Source organism: Marmota monax, unplaced genomic scaffold, assembly GCF_021218885.2.
Source record: "Marmota monax isolate L192 unplaced genomic scaffold, Marmota_monax_Labrador192_F-V1.1 WCK01_AAM20220418_F8-fsc00055, whole genome shotgun sequence".
NCBI classification, from domain to species: domain Eukaryota; kingdom Metazoa; phylum Chordata; class Mammalia; order Rodentia; family Sciuridae; genus Marmota; species Marmota monax.
In genome coordinates this window covers 2,211,799-2,231,245 of record NW_026695205.1, presented here as the reverse complement: position 1 = coordinate 2,231,245, position 19,447 = coordinate 2,211,799, and the positions used below count along the sequence as shown (strand labels likewise).

General features: G+C 44.0%; 1 protein-coding gene and 1 long non-coding RNA gene across 15 annotated transcripts in view; one reads left to right on the top strand and one right to left on the bottom strand.

The window, feature by feature from the left end:
- Sec16b (SEC16 homolog B, endoplasmic reticulum export factor) overlaps positions 1 to 18,309 on the bottom strand; it is a 53,730-nt gene extending 35,421 nt beyond the window's left edge. For 2 of the 14 annotated variants that reach the window (XM_046430029.2, XM_046430031.2), the window contains exon 1: positions 685 to 1,130. In XM_046430029.2, the coding sequence (XP_046285985.1) occupies positions 685 to 764 (80 nt within the window). In that variant the 5' untranslated portion in view covers positions 765 to 1,130. Of the gene's footprint in view, positions 1 to 363; positions 548 to 684; positions 1,134 to 1,305; positions 1,412 to 1,795; positions 1,868 to 8,456; positions 8,475 to 14,423; positions 14,480 to 18,142 lie in introns of those variants that run through there. The other 12 variants (XM_046430033.2, XM_058574407.1, XM_058574408.1 and 9 more) reach the window with 12 other exon arrangements.
- On the top strand, positions 341 to 15,158 carry LOC124083410 (uncharacterized). Its single transcript, XR_006848720.2, has 4 exons — positions 341 to 473; positions 1,369 to 1,487; positions 8,379 to 8,512; positions 9,957 to 15,158. It is a non-coding gene; the product is annotated as an uncharacterized LOC124083410 (long non-coding RNA).
- Positions 18,310 to 19,447: the final 1,138 nt, after the last annotated feature.

Sequence of the window (19,447 nt, the reverse complement as noted above, 5' to 3'; positions counted from 1 at the left end):
ACTTTCTCTCACTGCTGAAGCTCCCAGTCTCATCTGAAAATTCATGTCAGAACAAAAGGTCAAAAGAGTCCATGTCGAAACCAAGATGTCACTCTGCTGGAACACCACCGAGCCAGGGTCCAGAGCTATGAGCCAAGAGCTGTGAGATAACAGAATGTACAAGAAGCACAGGGCCCAGGGGTACATGCCACCTCAAGGTCAGTCACAGCTCAGGGAACCTGTCTTCCTCTCCATGTCAGCTCATTTCCTTGAAACAGCCAAGTGCCACGAGAGCCTTGGCCAGCAGATCCCAGAAGAGGCCAGAGGCATGGATCATCACCGTCGGGACACAAGTAAGTGGGACAAGAAGAAAGCTGCTTTCACCTTGTCCCCAGATGTTTTCACCAGGCAGCCTGTCCCCAAACTGCAAAGGCACAGTTCCCAATCTCTTCTCTGACATCACATCATCTTGTTGCCAAGAGACACCAGCTCCGGTAAGTCAGAGAGGGGTTGTAATCAAGGATATCAAATTCAAATGCCTAAGATTCTCAAAGTGAGGGAATTCCACCTGTGATGACAAATCACACTCTCTCACATTCATATAAATGACCCTCCCTAGACCCCCTCCGAGCCATGGTGCCCTCCCTAAGCTGACATCCCAGCAAGCACAACCAGAGGGGAAGAAGGGGGCTGGTTCCCACACACCTGCTCAGCCGCACCGCTCCGGGACCTGCCCAGATGGGCCTCCTCTGCTCCTGGAGCTTGTCAAAGTCCAGGTGCCACATCCACCAGACTTACCTGGCCCTCGAATCTATAGCTAGTTAGTCACCTTTGCAACTGCCCGGCCTCCAGGGAGCTGATTCATGGGGGCAAAGTACAGCCCAGCCACCTTGGCCGGGAGGGTCCTGATATTTGTTCAGAATCTTGCCAGAGACTGGTGCTTCTGTTTGCCTGGCTATGGACTGAGCCAGGTTCACTCACATGAGAGGGCACCGAAACCCCTACAGCAAACTCAAAGAGAGACACCAGGAAGCAGAAACCCAGAGAGCCCTGGGGCAGCCTGGCTGTGCCAGAGAGCACCACCTCTGGGGTGTGGACTGTGCCTCTGCCATTGGCTTACTCAACCTCTCTGAGTCTCAGTTTTTTTTCTCTAAAACAGGAGCCACAATATTTATCATATGAGGGCTATCATGAGGATTAAATGATAGTGATGAAGCATATGATATACCAATAACTATTTTCTAAATATGAGTATTTTTTTAAAGAGATGAGCTAATTTTACTGGTTGAGATTGGGTGGGGGTACTCATAGGTGGGGAGTAAATACCTGGATTGCCTGGTATGTGTTTTTCTCATTCATGTTTCTCTCCATTTGGTTCTGGTTGTATAGCCCAGCACTGGAAGGCAATTTTCAAGACCCCGAACTGAACTGAAAGCATTGAGAAGTTTCCCATTATAACAAGAAAATAACTCCTCACGTTGGAAAAAATACAACTCTTCAGCATTAAGGTAAACATGAACTCATGTCTACTTTTGAATGCATATTTTTAAAATCACAATTTGCTCTATAAAAGCCCATTTGTTTATTCAACAAACTCTTAACTGGCTTCCAGAATTTGACACACATAAATATGAAAGACGCTGTCCTTGCCTTCAAAAAGCATGGAGGAAAATTAGCCTCTCACATAGTTACTTGTCTAGGAAAAACCACCACTATTGGGTCTCACTGTCAGAGAAGTGAGGTATCTAAGCCTTAGGATCTTCCCTCAACCTGCTGGTATCCTAGGACCCAGCAACTGTGGGTAAGGGTTTCTTACCTCGCTGCTGGGCCATGAAGTTTGGTTCCCCAATGGCTACACAGCTGTTCTTAATCCCTCTGGGAAGAGGTACTACAAAAGACACAAAGCATTGACAGCAGGAATCAGAACATGGTTGATTATGACACAGTATGATTATGACCACTTTATCAAATCATGTGTGCATTAATATCTCAGTGACAGTCATAAAATTCTGATGCAACTCTTTTGGCTTATAACATGGTGTCATACTGGCCCTATAACACCAGCTGCATTACTGGGATATGAACTTCAGAAAGGACCTCAGGGATTATTTTTAATAACTTCACTTTTTTGATGATAAAACCAAGATCCACAGAATTGAAGTGATTTACCCAAGATCACAAAGCTAAGTAGAAATGCGGTATGGATTCTCGGGGTATGTCCCAGCTGTCTTGCACAGAGCTTACAAAAGCTGATTATGAAATACTCAGGAATTGGGCTGGGGTTATAGCTCAGTGGCAGAGCATTTGCCTGGCACATGTGAGGCACTGGGTTCGATCCTTAGCACTACATAAAAAAAATAAATAAATAAACTAAAGGCATTCTGTCCATATATAACTACCAAACAAAGAAAAAAGAAATACTCAGGAATTGTATGAGCTAGTTGTTAAACCAAGGGTAATATAAAATCTACCGTGTTGGGAATATTCACATTATGGAAATTGGCAAATTCCACAAAGCAAGGCTGTTTGTTTTTCAGAGAGCCAGTTTACCAGTATACTGAGTTCATCCCCAAACTCTTAGTACCTAATTCAGCATCCTTCAGTTACAGAATTATCCTCTGTTGCTACCCTTTACTGAACATTTCTGGTTTAAACATCTAGCCCACTTATTCCAAATGCTCCTTTTGTGACATCCCAAAGCATCTCTAATTATCTCAAGAGTTATTATGAAACTCTTCAAACACTCAACAACCAAAATTAATTTTAATTAGCTTTAATTATGTTACAAAGACATATGGCATACAACAGTTATATGGGTCGCAGAATGAAGTAGACTGTGATGGGATCTCGCCACTCCAAAAGTTTGGGATTTATCAGTCCCTGCCTTCCCCAGCCCCCTATATCTACAACTTACTAAGTCTTTCAACCTGAAAGCTCCAATCTTCCTGGATTCTCAACCAAATTTAGCCATCTTGACAGCACATTAGGAGCTACATCCCCAGCAGCCACTCTGAGCTCTGGTTGCAGTACCCTTGCGGGATCCTATGGGCTCCCTCGTGTCCATACAGCTACAGCCTTCACACTATTCCTGTCCCAGTGCCCTTCTCTTGTACCTGATCCCTGCTGTGCATCTCGACTTTCCACCAGATTGGAGCCCAGAAAGCTTGCTAATTTATGTGAATTCCCATTTCCATAAATTCCTCTCCTCCTTTCCAAATGCTAGGCCACTGTCTAGGATCTTGTTTCAAAGAGGAGTAACTACCTGCTAAAGACTGAATCTTTCCTCCCCAAATCCCTAAGTTGAAACCTCAACTCCCACTGGTATTAGGAGGTGAGCAGTCATGAGTGGAGCCCTTAGAGCGGGATTAGTGTCCTTATAAAGAAACTCAAGAGAGCGTGCCTCCTCTTTCTGCTCTGTCTTCTAAGTATACAACCAGAGACGGCCATCTGCAGAACAAGGGGCAGGCCCTCTACAGACACTGGATCCACCAGCACCTTGATTTTTGATTTCTAGCCTCCAGAACATGAGAAACAAATTCCTGTTGTTCAAGGCACCAATTCTATGCTATTCTTTTATAGCAGTATGAACTAAGACACTAGCCTAGGTTGACACCTAAGAAGATATCATCACTACTAATGATGCTGCAAATCTCTCCAAGCAGATCAGTGCGGAAGGATGTGGAAACCCATCGGCCAGGTTTCCATGAATCCTTGAGCACTGTGATTTAACGATTGATTGCTCTCACAAAGGACAGCTCAGCAGATGAGACTTTGTCCCAGGTGTGAGCCTATTCCTTTATTGAAATCAAACATTTAGAAAACAATTTGAGAAGCTCTGTATCAACATGTTAGCAGTAGTTATCTACTTTGGGGTAATAGGATTTTGGATGATTTTATTTTCCTCTTATTGTTTGTCCATATTTGATAACTTTTTCCAGTAAATGCATATTACTTTAAAAGACAAAATCAACCAACATTACTTTTTAATCAACAATATATCCAAATGTATTGTCACAACAGTAACTATTAGGCACCCAAGTAACTAAAGCAGGGCAGTGACTTCCCCAAAACATCCAAGATCGATTAACTATGTTCAGTCTGATATTCTGCATAGAGCCTGAAACATCCATTCACAAAGCAAGGGTTTAATCTACCTACTCTATGCCCAGCGCTACGACATGCATTGGGAATGCAAAGATAAACAACATGTGATCCTTCCTCAAAAGAACCTCTCAAGGGGCTGGGGTTGTGGCTCAGTGGTAGAGTGCTCACCTTGCATGTGCAAGGCTATGGGTTCGATCCTCAGCACCACATAAAAATAAATAAAATAAAGGTATTGTGTCCAACTACAATTAAAAATAAATATTAAAAAAAAAAAAAAAAGAACCTCTCAATCCAGAGGAGCAAGAGAAACTGAAATAGGCAATTATTTTTCTAGTTGATACATCACAGGTGTTTCTAATGAGAGGAAGCCCAATACTAGAAAGAGGAAGGTCTGCTATGCGAGGCGATTTGACAGAGCTAGCAAGACAGATGAATGCCAACTAGAACAGATGCAGGAACCCATGGGAATTGGGGGAGAAGGGACACACACACACACACACACGTACATACATACAGAGAGATGTACAGAGGAGAGAATATGCTCTATAGACTACGATCAACATGAATTGATACTTGACAGTAGAAGATGAGAGAAGTCCCACGTTTAGAGACTGTGCCTTTTTTTGGATAGTATTCTTGGGAGAGCCAGTTTGGTGGGGGAGATGATGAAGTCAGTTTGGGACATGCTGCATGTGAGAGGCCTGTGGGACACAGAGGTAAGTGTGGTCAGTAAGTGGTGGGTTCTAATGGTCTAGAGACCCAGAGAAGAGAGATGTGGTGGCAGAAACCACAAAGGTGGACACCATTGCCAAGAAACGATTAGAAGATGGGTCTGAAGGAGGAACCCTGAAGAAGAGCACCAACACTCACACAGCGAGAGGAGCCCGGGAAAGACAAGGAGGTGCCAGACCAACAGGCAGGAAACCAGCAGAGGACAGTGTCCCAGAAGTCAGAGGAGTGTGGCTTCAAAAACAGGAGAGTGGTCAAAAATGTCCAAAGTGAGTTGTTGAGAAAGGCAACAAGTAAAAGCAGGTGTCCCTGCATCACCAGATTTGACAGTGAGGGACTTTGGTGGTTTCAACCTGAACAATTTCAGTGGAACTGTGGTGGAGGGAGGGAGGGTGATAGCCTCAGAATCATTTACGTAGCAAACAGCAAGTGCAGAAAAGCAGACAGCAAGAAGTGTAAACCACTCTTTTTAGAAGCTTAGATGTGAAGAAAAGGGTTAGGGCCACCATGAGGAGCTCAGGTTGGAAGAATTGTTTAGGGAGAACAAAACTAAATCCCTCGCTGCTTTGTGTGGAAGATTGGAAACACATAAATGAAACAGCCATTGAAGGGACCACTCAGAAGAGACAGGACACGCAGAATCCGGGGAAAACTAAACCATGCTAAGAGGAGGGCACCTGTTCCTCTGAGAAAGGAAAAAAAAGGTGAAGGCAGGCACAGGCGGAGGCGAATTTATACCCAGGGATTGGAAACAGCTGTCTGTGGATCAGAATGCCAAGGTCCTCCAGCTATCTCAGGAGTTAGGTTAGGGATTAATTTTTTTTTTTGGTACCAGGGATTGAACCCAAGGGTGCTTAACCCCCAAGCCATCCCCAGCCCTTTTTGTTTTTTTATTTTGAGACAAAGTCTCACCAAGTTGCTCAGTTCCTTACTAAATTGCTCAGGTGGCTTTGAACTTGCAATTTTCCTGCCTCAGCCTTCTGAGCCTCTGGAAGTACAGGTGTGCGCCACACGCCCAGCTTGGTTAGGGTTTTGAGAGGCACCATGAAGGTTTAGAATGGCCAGTATGAAAAATGTGCATGTTTCAACTAGGAATACATGAGACACAAATGAGTCAGAAGCAGACATAAGTTCTCTGCATGTCTCATTACACTGAGATCCCTGGCTATAATGAAGAGATGGAGTCCAATAGGACAGTAAAAATTAAATTTTAAAAAAATTAAGTCACAAAAATAACTTTTAAAAGTGGGACTAGTTAGGCACTGTGGCGCATGCCTATAATCCCAGCAGCTTGGGAGACTGAAGCAGGAGGATCGAAAGTTCAAAACCAGCCTCGGGGGCTGGGGATGTGGCTCAAGCGGTAGCACGCTCGCCTGGCATGCGTGCAGCCCGGGATCGATCCTCAGCCCCACACACAAACAAAGATGTTGTGTCCGCCGAAAACTAAAAAACAAAATATTAAAGGTGTTCTCTCTCTCTGTCTCTCTCTTTAAAAAAGCAAAAACAAAAACAAAAACGCCTCAGCAACTGCGCAAGGCACTGAGCCACTCAGTGAGACCTTGTCTCTAAATAAAATACAAAATAGGGCAGGGGATGTGGCTCAGTGGCCAAGTGCCCCCGAGTCCAATCCCTGGTACCAAAATAAATAAAGAAAATTGGGACTGACGGGCACTTCCCACACCTGCATTTCCAGTCACCCTTGATGTGCGGTGGCTGCTGCTCTGAGGAGCAAGCATGTCATATCTCTACTCAGGAATGAGTCAAGGGATGAAGGTTGAGTGCAGAGCAACCTCGTGCCTGCAACAAAGTCACCCCGGAGCCAGACTCAGAGATACAGATCTCATGGCCTCAGCCAGAGACTGGCCATCAAAACTCTGACCTTCCTTCAGGGAAGCTTGGTGGCAGCAAGATGCTGAGCAGTGAGTGCTGGTCAGTAGTGCCAGTCATCAGGAGGAGTGTGCCAAGAAAAAGCGGTGGCCACGCCAGAGTCAATTAGCCTGGCACAGGCTCTGTAAGCCCCCAGTGCCTGTCCTGGGACTGTTCCTCTTATTGCCATCTTAGAAGTGAAGGTCTGGGCACACGGTAGATTTTCTACTGGCGCAAGGAATCCTGTAGATAAGCCTAGACAAAGGACTCCCTCCAACGCCACCCACACACAAACCTGCTGCCTGCAAGGGCGCCCTGCAGCCATGCCCCTCTGCGGCCAGGAGCTAGAGAAGCAGCACAGCATTCAGGAAGGACGGCTTCAGGCCACTGTCAGACTGGCAGGAGAACACCCCCTTCCCTCTGCCACCCTTCCCACTTTATTGGTGTCCCCTGATTTGGGATGAATGGGATGGCAGAGAGTTCTGACCCCACATGAAGCTCCAAAAGGCAGAGGAGACTCTTACACCAGCTAAATGAAATAGCGGCAATGTTCTTGGGGTATTCTCCCAACTGCAGGCTGTCAGGGTGGAAATCCCACAGAGGAAAAGCACAACACAGTGACCCTGAAATAAGGCCATCTGGATGTGACTCCTGCTTCACTATCTGCTGGCACAAGTTACTCTTGTCTCCTTTTCCTCATATGTAAAACTGAGGTAGGCCTCCTACCTCACAGAGTTAGTACAAGGGTGAAAGTAGATCAAAAACCTACAAAATATTTGACACATAGTAAATGCTCAATTAATTAATAGCTATCATTTTCCTGGCAATACTGGAGAGTGCCTACCAAGAGCTCTGCATGACTCATGGGTGAAGGATGAGTTTATCCATTGCTGCTGTGAGGTGCACAACTGACATGGAGCCATGAGATCAGGAAATAGAGAAACTGTGTCACCTGACTACACAGGAAAAAAAAAAAAAGTGAGTATGAAGGTAGAACTAGCAGAATGAGCAACCTTAAGAAAGTATAGTCCAGGGCTTCAACACAGAAGTACTCGTAGCCCCACAGACAATGCAGGACGCCACAGGATAAGCATCGAAATTCTTCTTAAGCAATAATAAAAGGTATTTTCATCTTAAGCACATGTTTCAGAGCAAAATTCCAACTTATCTTAATTTTTAAGATTAAGCAGAAGGCGTCAAAGAAATTTCATATTGGAATAAGACAGATGCGTGCGCGCACACCACACACACACACACACACGCACGCACAGAAGTCATTTCAGGCCATTTGGTGGAAAAGTTTGAGAGACACATTCTGAACAAGAGCAGACATTCAGACACACAGAGGCAGTGAGCTGGGAAGAATCCATCCTGGCAGGTGAACAGTGTCCAAGCCAACAAGACACAGGCCGAGGCCCTCGCTCGCATCCAACTCTTTCACTTACAGACGGATTGTGATACCAGCTCTCCATTGCTGGATAAAAATTCTGTTACGTAATGTTCTACAGGGTCCCCAGGGGCTCAGTGGCGTTCTCCTTCTCTCTCTCTCTCTCTCTCTCTCTTGCTTCACCTGGGACAGACAGTGCTTATTCTCTAAGGAAGGTATATTCCCAAGCTCCTCAGAGAAACATTTTAGGCTCGGGATGCTCTACACAATAGATAACACACGAATGTGACTCAAACTCTCATTTCAACTGCAGGAAGAAGGGAAACAGCCACCGTGCCACCGGGGAGCCTTCTCCTCTCCAGGTTACACAGCCCCTTATAAAACTTCCTACCTTGATCATTTTGGGGAGGAACCAAGATCCAAAGGAAAGAACACAGGAGTTGAAAGGTAGATTTAATTTCTGCTATGCTACTTCCCAGCCACGTGCCTTTGGAAAAATCATCCCGTCTCTATAAACCTCAGATTCTTCATCTTCAAAAAGTTCTTCAAAGGGCTGTAGATGAAATGAAACAGTAGATGCAAATCGCCCAGCGAAGTGCCTGTTAAACACAGGAGTGGGTTTTCAATAAATCTTTGCCTTCCTCTCGTCCAGGATCTTTAGCTCCTGTTAAAGGTGTGGCCAGCTAAGCCACACGCAGAGCTCACAATTCACAAGTGGGCTACAGCGCACTGGTCAAGAGCTCCAGCTCTGCAATCAGAACTGGATTTGAGGTCCATCTCCTCCGTGGAGACTTGAAGCAAGCTCTTCACCTCCCAGGCTGTGTCCCTCTTTGTTAAATGTCTGAATAATAGACATCTCATCTTCACAAGGTCATTGTAGAATAAAGAAGTCCTGTTTGTGGCGTGTACATGGAGCAGATGCATAATTAAAATTTGATGGATTAATGAATGCATGATTTGGGAAAAGCACATAGCAAGTGCCTGCACATTGTAAGTGCTCAACAAAAGTTTGAGCATGGTAGAAGAGTCACTTTCTAGACTGTTCAGGGCACATGTTCTTATCTAGCTTTTATCATAGCAGCTCCTGTTTAACTTCTACCTTAACTATCCTTCATTATGGGTTTATAATATAATCTGAGGTTATTGTTTCTAATATTGATTCTGCCCTTTCTTTCATCATAATCTATTGCAATCATAGCTTGTCTTTCCCTGAGATGTGTGTCCTTGAATCCTTATTTTCATTACCTAGCACTATCAGTAGAATTTGTCCACAAGATCAGAAAGGGTCAGAGATTTCACCAAACACACCCAGTGCTTCAATATTAGTCCGAAATGGAGGCAAATCAATCACACAACTATTATGTAATAGCCACATAATATATTTAACACAAAAAATGCAATTATTTAAAAATCCATTGCATGTGAATACAATGATGGCAACCTTCAAAGGTATCAGCTCATATAAATAGATTCATTCAACCTGATGATAGATAGGTGGGTAGGGAGATATTTAGTGATAAAAATAAGAGCACAAAGATTAATCTCTGTATTTTCTCCTCACCCCATTTGTCAGCCAACAAAGTTTCACACCAATTTGTGGTGTTCTGCTCGTCTGCCCACTGTTCCCCGTACAAAAATAGCCCCGTGTGCAGTGTGAATGCAAACGCGTGCTTTAGAGGGACTCACATCTCTCGTTCCCTCTGTCTGGAATAAGTGCCTGCAGCTAGAGCAATGCCCCCCCCCCGGGGGGGGGGCTGTTCTAATGCTGAATTTAGCACATCAGGGAAATTTCCATAGGAGCCATTTATGATGCCAAAAAACAAAGTTCAAACTTCAGTTTCTGGAGGACATTTAAGGGCACAACAAGATGATGGAGAAGTTTCTTTCCTAGGCATGCGTGTCTGAAGGCATCACAGAGGAGGCTGCCAACGCTCACTGTTTCCTGGGAGCATCCCATCAATGAATGTCGTCGGTCGGCGGCCCGCAGAGTGAAGACTCATGCCCTGCCTGACATTGCTCCTGAGATGTGGTTTCTGCACAAGCTGGCTACACATATTCAGTTTTACAGTAAGAAGACGCCTCCTAGGCCCTGTGACATTAATGACACCACGACATCTTATTCTAGTGTTGGTCCAAATGTCATTCATTGAATAAATGATGTCACTAACTGAATCCAGGGTTGAGGTTTGAAAAAAGACCTGCTTCATTCAACAAATAATATTTTAGATAAACATGAATTCACTTATTCTTTATAAGTGAATTTTCCTCCCATATGAATGGACTCTCCATAACTCCTATAATAAGGCTGCTAAGCCCAAATCAGCTTGCGTGCTGTTTAATAACCAAGAAATGGTAGGAGACTGTACTTCATTTACTGGGTGTTTATTAAGTACCTACTATGCACAGAGCATTGTTCAGGTGTTGAGGCCCCAGGAAATGAACAAAGTGAACTTGTTCCTTGTCTTCTTGGAGTTCACTGCCTAATAGGACACGGACAAGGTAACAGGCAATTCTAATGCTATGTACCAGGAAAGGGTGACAGTAAGCAGCAGCTGAGATGCGTTACAAAGCATCAGCCCTACTCCAGAGGAGGCTTTTCAGCAGAATACAATGCCAGCAGAGGCCGGGAGGATAGAAAGTGTTGTCCTGGCCAGAGGAGGCCGTGAGCCCTGCGCAGGATGGAAGCGATAAGGGCTTGGAGGCCGGGGAAGGCCTGAGCGGTCACAGCATCAGCAGCAGGTTTTCTGCACTGTGGTTTGAACTTAAAATACAAAGAGGAGTGCTGAGGGCTGGGACTGAAGAGACCCTCCTAGCTGGCCTCACCCAGCCAAGAAGAGAGGAGCACAGCCCCAGCTGTCCCCAGGACCCCCTAGTTTACACATACTTACGATGACTCTCTGCTACTTCTGCCTGCCCAGCAACCCATCCTCTGGCTTCTGACAATAAATCATCAATTTTCCCTTTGATGAACTTTCCTGCCCCGTCTCTGTCTATCATGGTGGGATCAGCCCTACCTTTGCTCACAAAATTTCAGGCCTGAAGAACAGGCACAAAAATTCAGACCTGAAAACCAATATTCCTGCATCTCCTGGCCATGTGACTGATTCAGCAGACAGTATGTGTCCAAAGACTCACACCCTGAACTTAGTCTGAACTACTGGGGAGGAAGAATGCTTCCCATTGGTGGACTGAGACAACAGAATGTCAACCCAGAGCTCCAGGCAGCCAACTGCTCCCCCGTTCATTCATTCAATGATAGTTAAATAATTAGCTAGTATGTACCTCAGACTATAAGCATTAGGAATACAGAAAATTTAAAAAAAAAACAATTCTTCATAAGTTTTCACACTCAACTGCAGAGGCAAATAAAATCACATCCTTGATAAGTGTTAGAGGTTACGTAGATTATCATAGGTGCAGGGAAGGGCAGCCAACTTGGCTTCCTGGGGGAGAAAGTGTTCATTGAACCTTGTTGGATAATTAAAATTTATTTGGGTAAGTTGGGGGAAGGGTCCGGAAGAAGAATCAGGAAGTGCCCAGGCATGGAGGGGGTGTTCAGATGAGTGAGTTCTGGTGATCCTCCACATTCAGTCAGGCTGGAGGGTGCTGCCACACAGCCATATGGGGAAAAAAGTCCCGTCAAGTCAGCACTGACTGAAACATGGAGGCTTCAGATCTCTGCGGAAGATTAAAAGCAGGGGGTAGCATGAAGATCACACAAGTCACAATGTAGATGGTTTCGGAATGTGAGGCTGCAGACAAGGTGAACCTTAGGTCGCAATTACCATGGTCCTCCTCAAAACAGTGCTCAACCAAAGCACAGGTGAAAAGGGAGCAGACAGTGGGACAGACAGCAGGAAGAATAAATAGGATGTAGAAGTTAGCTGGCCTTCTACAGCTCTGGACTGGTGACTGTAGATGATAATGCCCCTGATCCAGTGAAATTCGGTTTATTGGGAGAATCAGGTTTTATGAGCAAAGGTAATTTCAGGTTGGGCCACAGTAAGTTGAGATGTCCCCAGGACAATGTACTAGAGGTGGCTAGGCAGTGACAGTGAGTCAGGAACTCAGGGAGAAGTCTGAGGAGCATACACTTTGGGTGGGTGGTGTTCATCTCTTTATCCGTCGTCTCTTAATCCTTAAGATCTATATGGAGTTTATGGAGTATTGTCAGCATGTGTCATAATTAAAATCCTGGCTATGAATGAGGTTATCAAGGATGAGCACAGACTTCAAAATAAGAAAAGGACACATTAAGGTAAAAAGCAGAGAAAGATAGAGATGCACAAAGACCAAGACGGGAGTCAGAACAGCATCAGGGCAGCCAAGGAGGAGGGAGTGTCAGAAAGAGGAAGAGATAGAAAGAACAGATTTAGTTAGAGATCAAGTCACATAAGAAGGGAACGTGTCCACAGGAATCTATAAGGTTGGTGAAGGATCAGGAAAGGGAGAGGATGGTGGGAAGGGATTGCGGGTTGCTTGGTTGGTTGGTATAAAATGAAAGACTCTTGAATGTGTTTTTACACAAGATGGAAGATCTGGCATAAAGGAGAGGCCGAGATGCAAGAGGAATAGCAGAGTAATGAGCATGGTGGTCCCTGCGAGGCTGATGGGGATGGATGGTCAGGAGAAGGGCTGTGCCCCAGGTCGAGAAGTACACCTCTGCCTTTGAGAAGGGAGGAAGGCAGCAAGAGATAGGAGAATGGCCATGTAGATAATTGTGTGAACTAGGCTAAGCAAGGTTGATGGGGAAACAGTATATATAATAATCATGTTAAAGAAATCCGTTTCATCTATCATTTCTCTTAAAACGTGAAACTCCCACAGTTTCCATCAAGAATGACTAAGCTGATGGTGAGGGGTCTTGAAAAGCTAAGATGCACCACACAGTCACGTGGTGGGCAGATTCTATTCTATTTGAAACCACAGCCTGCCTTATTTTTTGACTCAAGTTAAATTTTTTTCAAACATAAGCCTGTCGGTCATGCCTATTTTAAGCAATTTCATTTTCCTTGGTGTCGGGCTTTCTTATCTTTGTCCTTCAAATTCAGCATCAGTAGAGATACTCGTTCCAATCACTAACCATTTGAAAATAGAAGCCAGGCATTTAAGATGATTCCGTGGGGTTAGCTCCTTTAAGAATCTTTCTCAAAAGCAACCCTTTCTCCTACGAATGTCTTATTGTAAGTGGGCCCTTCTAGGAGGATTCTTCCAGTTTCTGCCAGAGAATATCACAATCTGATGAGGCCTGGTTGGTGACAGGGGAGACCCATTGAGTAAGTAAAGCACCCCTCCCAAAATACAATGCTGTTTGGAAGCTGTTCCTCAAGGGGAGACTCACACCAGGTGAAGAACCAACTACTGAAGAGGTTAGCCATTCCCACGCATCCGTTTTCCTAGCACACAAGCTACAGCCAGAGTGCCATATGGTTCATGGCGTCAATGCCAGGACCCAAATCCAGGTCTGCAGCCTACCAGCCTCATGTTCATTCCTCCTCTCATAACACCTGTTTTTCCTGCTGGGACACAAACTCCACGGAGCAGCAACCTCTTCATCTTATTCACTTAGGTATACACAGCATGGAGGTGACAATCAGAAATAGCTGTTGGTCAATACGTTAACTGCACCTGGGATGGAGCACTGGTGGTCATTTGTAAGGTTTCATGCAGCTCCGGACATCAAAGAGTCTCACCAGAAAGAAAAAAACATCACCAACCCATACACACATGGTTTATGGACTCTGAAATGCCAGGAACTCTGGACATGACTTCCAGAGTGGAAGTCTTGGGAACAGCAGCCACAGAGCCACCTCTTAGTTAACGGGATCTGTGCCAGGGTTTCATTTGTCATGGAGTTGGCAGGCATCAGGCCCCTACTCATCCATGTAGCTTGAGAACAGAAGTTTCCACATTGCTTCTAAGTCAGCTTTAACCAGTTTGAATCCTTCTTAAAATATTTAACAGGCCTCTCCTCTCCCCAAACACTGTAGTTGCTAAGCCTCCTTTCATCTTACCATAATCAAACTTGCCTCAATTTTTATGTAATTTTTATGCACATTAGCCATGCATTCCATCCCACAGGGGACAGCCCCTGCCAGGGTATGCGGGTGCTGTACAAAGTTAGGGTTTAAACACGGCATAGCCTGTCTGAGGTTAGTTTTTACAAAAAAGATCCTGTTAAGTTCTTCATTTTGCTGAAACCATGTGCTGGCTTAATGCCTTTTTTCTCTGGTTAAGACCTAAGACTTCTCAAAGGAATGTGCTAGAAGGGTCTCCAGTGGGAATTGTATTCCCTCTCAGCATTTTTCATTTGGGTTCCGTCTGGGTTAATTGGTTAATGGTGAAAATAAGTACTTACATCTTTTGCCACTAAATCAGGAGTTCCTGCTGCTGCTTCTGCTACATCCCCTCATGACAGCCTGCTATTACTCACAGCTGGCAGACACTGTAAAAAGTGATGCCACGTCAGCCACGCAGAACCTTTCTGCTTCAGCCACAGTTTCCCAACGGAATGATTTAGTATGTAGTTCCCAAGGCTGGAAACATGACCTGACCACCATATTGAGAAGGTCTGAATTAAAGCAGACACTACTTGAAATTACAGAAAGAAAGCACAAATACCTCTTAGGGTATCTGAGTGAAAACCCCAAGGAGAACATAAATATTACATTGACTTTTTAAATAATCATGACAGCAGGTTAATAATTGACCAAAAAAGGGGTATCTGCATTAGAAATTTAAAGAAAACTTAGGGACTTTTAGCATTATGGATGTTAGTTCATTAAAAAATTATGAATTTGGGCTGGGATTGCGGCTCAGCAGTAGAGGGCTCACCTAGCATGTGTGAGGCCCTGGGTTGGATCCTCAGCACCACATGAAAATAAATAAATAAAGGTATTTTTAAAAAATATTATATGTGAGTGTCTATGTATCCATACAGATAAATGGATATAAAAGTTACATATCTGGAAATTAATAATGCTTCCTTTGTTTGAGAGAGAAAATATGAAAGGGAGTATTGATAGAGATGGAAATAACTTTTTAAAAGGCTTCAAAATGATCTTGTAAAAAATGAAAAATAAAAATAAAAAGGCTTGACAATGAAACAGTATTTATTACATCCTATTCCTGTAAAATGTCTCTGTGAAAGCTGTTTATGCTTAAAGTATGTATAAGTTTATAAAAGTGTTAATTAGCTATTTGAAAGTAGTGGGATGTCATATGACTTCTATTTTACTTTCTATACTTTTAAATACATTTCAATTTTTTTCAAGGAAAATCATTTAGATAATCAGAAAAAAAACATAAAGGTGTTTTTATTTTGTGCAAATCATGGACAAGTGGTAACTTGCCTGAACTTATGTTTCTGAACCTTCTTCTAAATCTTAAGTAGACTTGGGGTTTTTTTCTCCCTCTGTTAAAAATACACTCAATAATTCTAAAGATGGGCTGAGGTTGTGGCTCAGTGGTAGAGGACTTACCTAGCACATGTGAGGCACTGGGTTCGATACTCAGCACCACGTAAAAACAAATAAATAAATAAAGACACTGTGTCCATCTACAACTAAAAAAAAAAAAAAGATGCCCTTGTACTTATCTGGAACAGACAGACTATGCCACAGAGAAATGGAAAACACTCTTTCAGTCCAAATGTCACATGGCCCTCCCAGCCTCCAGATTGTTATCAGAGGTGGGTCACATCTTCATGCCCTCCCATGATCTGTGCCACACAGGGAGGGCCTCAGGGCAGAGATGGTGCAGACACTGGCATTCAACCCATACTGCCTCAGATAATGCCACCAGGGATGAATCAGGCATTTCCTCAAAATGACATCTGAGGAAAGGAGAAAGGATTTGGAAGTGACCAACCAATCCCTCTATTTCAGCTACAAGTCTAGATAGTGAAAAATAAAAGCTCGTATTGACTAATGACCAAATAATATGTTCTACATAATTAGAACACAGGAGAGGTCACCATATTTTTTAAATTAAAATGAAAGAGGGGTGTTACAGTCAGTTTTTTCACCACTGTAACCAAAAGACCTGACAAGAACAATAAGAGGAGGGAAAGTTTATTTGAGGGGCAAAGGTTTCAGAGGTCTCTGTCCATAGATGGCCAACTCCATTCCTCAGGCCTGAGACAAGACAGAACATCATGGTGGAAGAGTGTAGGAGGAAAGCAGCCCAGGACACGGTGGATGATCAGGAAGCAGAGAGAGAGAGCTCAGCTCAACAAGGACATAATGTAAACCCAAAAGCATGCCCCAGGGACCCACCTCCTCCAGCCATACCCCATCTGCCTACAGTCACCATCCAGTTTATTCCTTTCAGGGGATTTTTGCACTAATTAGGTTAAGACTCTCATAACCCAATCATTTCACCTTTAAACTTTCTTGCATTGCCTCACACATGAGCTTTTGGGGGAACCTCACATCTAAATCATAACAGGAAGTATAGGACATTAAATTATCTTAACATGTATTTGGACATTAAATTATCTTAACAGTATGAATAACACAGAATTGTTTTATCAGGGAAAGTTTAGAAAATTCAAGATATTCAGGCCCCATGAGGACAATGTATCAAGTAGATACATGTACAAATCAGAGGCATATGTTGTATGTATGTACATATATATGTATGTATGCATTATCTAGAATAGAGGAAGCCCTCAATTTCAAACTTAAATAGGGAAGAAGATCTCAGAGATCCACAACATTATGCTGCAAATATCAAGAGATCCTGCTAAACCTAGCTAATCATGATTAGAGAAGATGCATGTTCTTGCTCTATGTGTAAAGAACACTTCCTGGGCTGGGGATGTGGCTCAAGCGGTAGCGCACTCGCCTGGCATGCGTGCGGCCCGGGTTCGATCCTCAGCACCACATACAAACAAAGATGTTGTGTCCGCCGAAAACTGAAAAATAAATGTTAAAAATTCTCTCTCTTTAAAAAAAAAAAAAACACTTCCTTATATTTATGCAAAAAAATAGTTGAATATGGTCTTCATTTGCCATCTCATCTTGCAATTCATGAACTCTCCTTTATTTTGTTAATAATCACTCAACTAAACAAAACATACAAATAGATCTCCATGAAAAGCAGAAGGTATACAGCAAGTAGATGACTTTAGCAATAAATGCTCTGACAGGCCAGGAGACAGATGAACCCAAATTAATTTTAAGAAGGTAGGTTGAAAACAGAAATCAATGAAAAAACAAATAATAGCAAAGAATTTAAAATCTGAAGTGCACATTATCTATAAAAACAGCACATGTTCCTAGAATACTTCTACTATCCAGGCTCTTAATAATAATATCGGGCCTTAGTTCACATTGGACTTGTGACCCTGATCCTAATACAATATTGCAATCTAATTTCCACACATTTCACTTACTTAAACAAAGGCACATTTGGGCTGAGCATGGTGATACACGCCTGTAATCCCAGCAACCCAGGAGGCTAAGGCAAGAGGATCACAAGTTCAAGGACAGCCTTAGCAAATTAGGGAGGCCCCAAGCAACTTAGTGAGACCCTGTCTCAAAGTAAAACATAAAAAAAAGGGTTGGGATGTGGTTCACAGGTAAAGCAACCCTGGCTTCAATCCCCCCACTACCCCCACCACCACCACCAAAAAAAAAAGGAGGCTCATTTGGAAAATGCACACCAAACACATATCCTCATGTTCATAGACCTGCATTTTGCTTTGCTAAGACATCTTGGGTAAGTTGAGGAAGTTACCAGACTTGTCTGTGTATCACTAAACAATGGAATAAAAGACGAAAAATGCAGTGATTGATATGGTCCTAAATACTTAACTTCTGAATCTCATTGGTCCATTCCAAGCGCATCAGGAGACTGAGGTTGTAGCTCTGATTTTGCTGAACCAAAACTCAGGTAGAAAACTACAAGTATAAATATTTCTTCTTGAAAGAATTTTAAGCTCTATTCTTATGTGATACTGAGGATCGAACCCAGGGCCTCACACTCACTAAGCAAGCACTCTACCACTGAGCCACAACCCCAACCCCTTAAACTACTTATTTACAACAGACCAAAAATCTCATGTTTACCTACCACAAGATTGAGTCAAATGAGGGAAAAACATCTCGAACTCCCCAAACTTCTGTGAGTGTAAGAGTGGGAAGCCCATTTTTAAACCAGAGGCAGCAATTTACAACAGTTCCACACACGGCCTCTAAAGCCACCATCCAGACCGGGCTCCTGGCTCTGCCTGTCTCTGGCCTCACCATGCCAGATCAATCACTGGATCTCGCTGAACCTCAGTTTCCTCACCTGTAAAACGAGATTAATAGTAGTGGAGTAAATCAAGAGTTATTGTGAAAAGTTAACAACTAGAAGCGTTCCAAAAAAACACTGCAGACTAGTAATAATTATTCTATTCTTTAACATTTCTTGAGTGTATGTAACATGCCAGTTGTGCATTATTTATGTAATGCATGCAGCACTCCCACGGAGTAGCTCCCATTATCTAGCCCTTTTTATTACAGATGAGAAAAGCTGAAACTCAGAGAAGCTGGGGACTTTGTTCCCGGTCCCACAGCTAGCAAGGAGAGGAGCAGACTTTGAATCCAGGTCTAGTATAGATCCAGACCTTCAAGTCTGAATCACTGTTCATATGTCCTCCCAGGTCAGCAGGTCACAAGCACACACCACCTATCCATTCCTCTGTTCATCTCCCTCCCTGAGAGCTTGCTGTGTACCTGGTGCTGGGCATGTAGGCAGGAGGCAACCCAGAAGGAGCCTTCGCGGAGCCTGCATGCTAGCCAGGGGGAGAGACAAGCCAGAAAAACAAATCCATCTTATGAGGCAGACGGTGGTAAGTGCCTTGAATAAATCAAGGGAGAGTCCGAGGGGGCGGGAGGCTGTCTTAGGCAGAGGGGTCAGGGACTCCCTCTCTGAGAAGGTGAGATGCACCCAGGGAGGTGTGCATGGCCCCACTTGGGGCAGAGTGCCAATCGAGTGACCATGGGTGCAATCTTCTGAAGGCAGGAGCGAGCTCAGCCCTGGAGGACTGAGGGGGCCAGAGATATTGGAGGGAGTTGGTTTGGAGGGAGACAGTGTGAGATCGCCCCTTAAAGGATTGACTGGGGAAATGCGACAGCATTGAAAGTCCACTCGAGTTCTGTGTTCATAAAACTAAGAGCAGCAAGCCAGCTGGGTGCCTTCACTCAGGCACACCCTGAGGTTCGGTGCTTGGTCACAGATGTGAATAGACAAGCAGAGATCTGTCAGGCTGGGGTTTGCCAAGAGAAGGCGTCAGAAGGACAGCAGGAGGCAGGGAGCAGAGCCTGGATCCTGGACTCAGGCTGGGAGGGCAGAAAGTGAGGCCCAAAGGTCACGAGGACGGTGAAGAGGTGC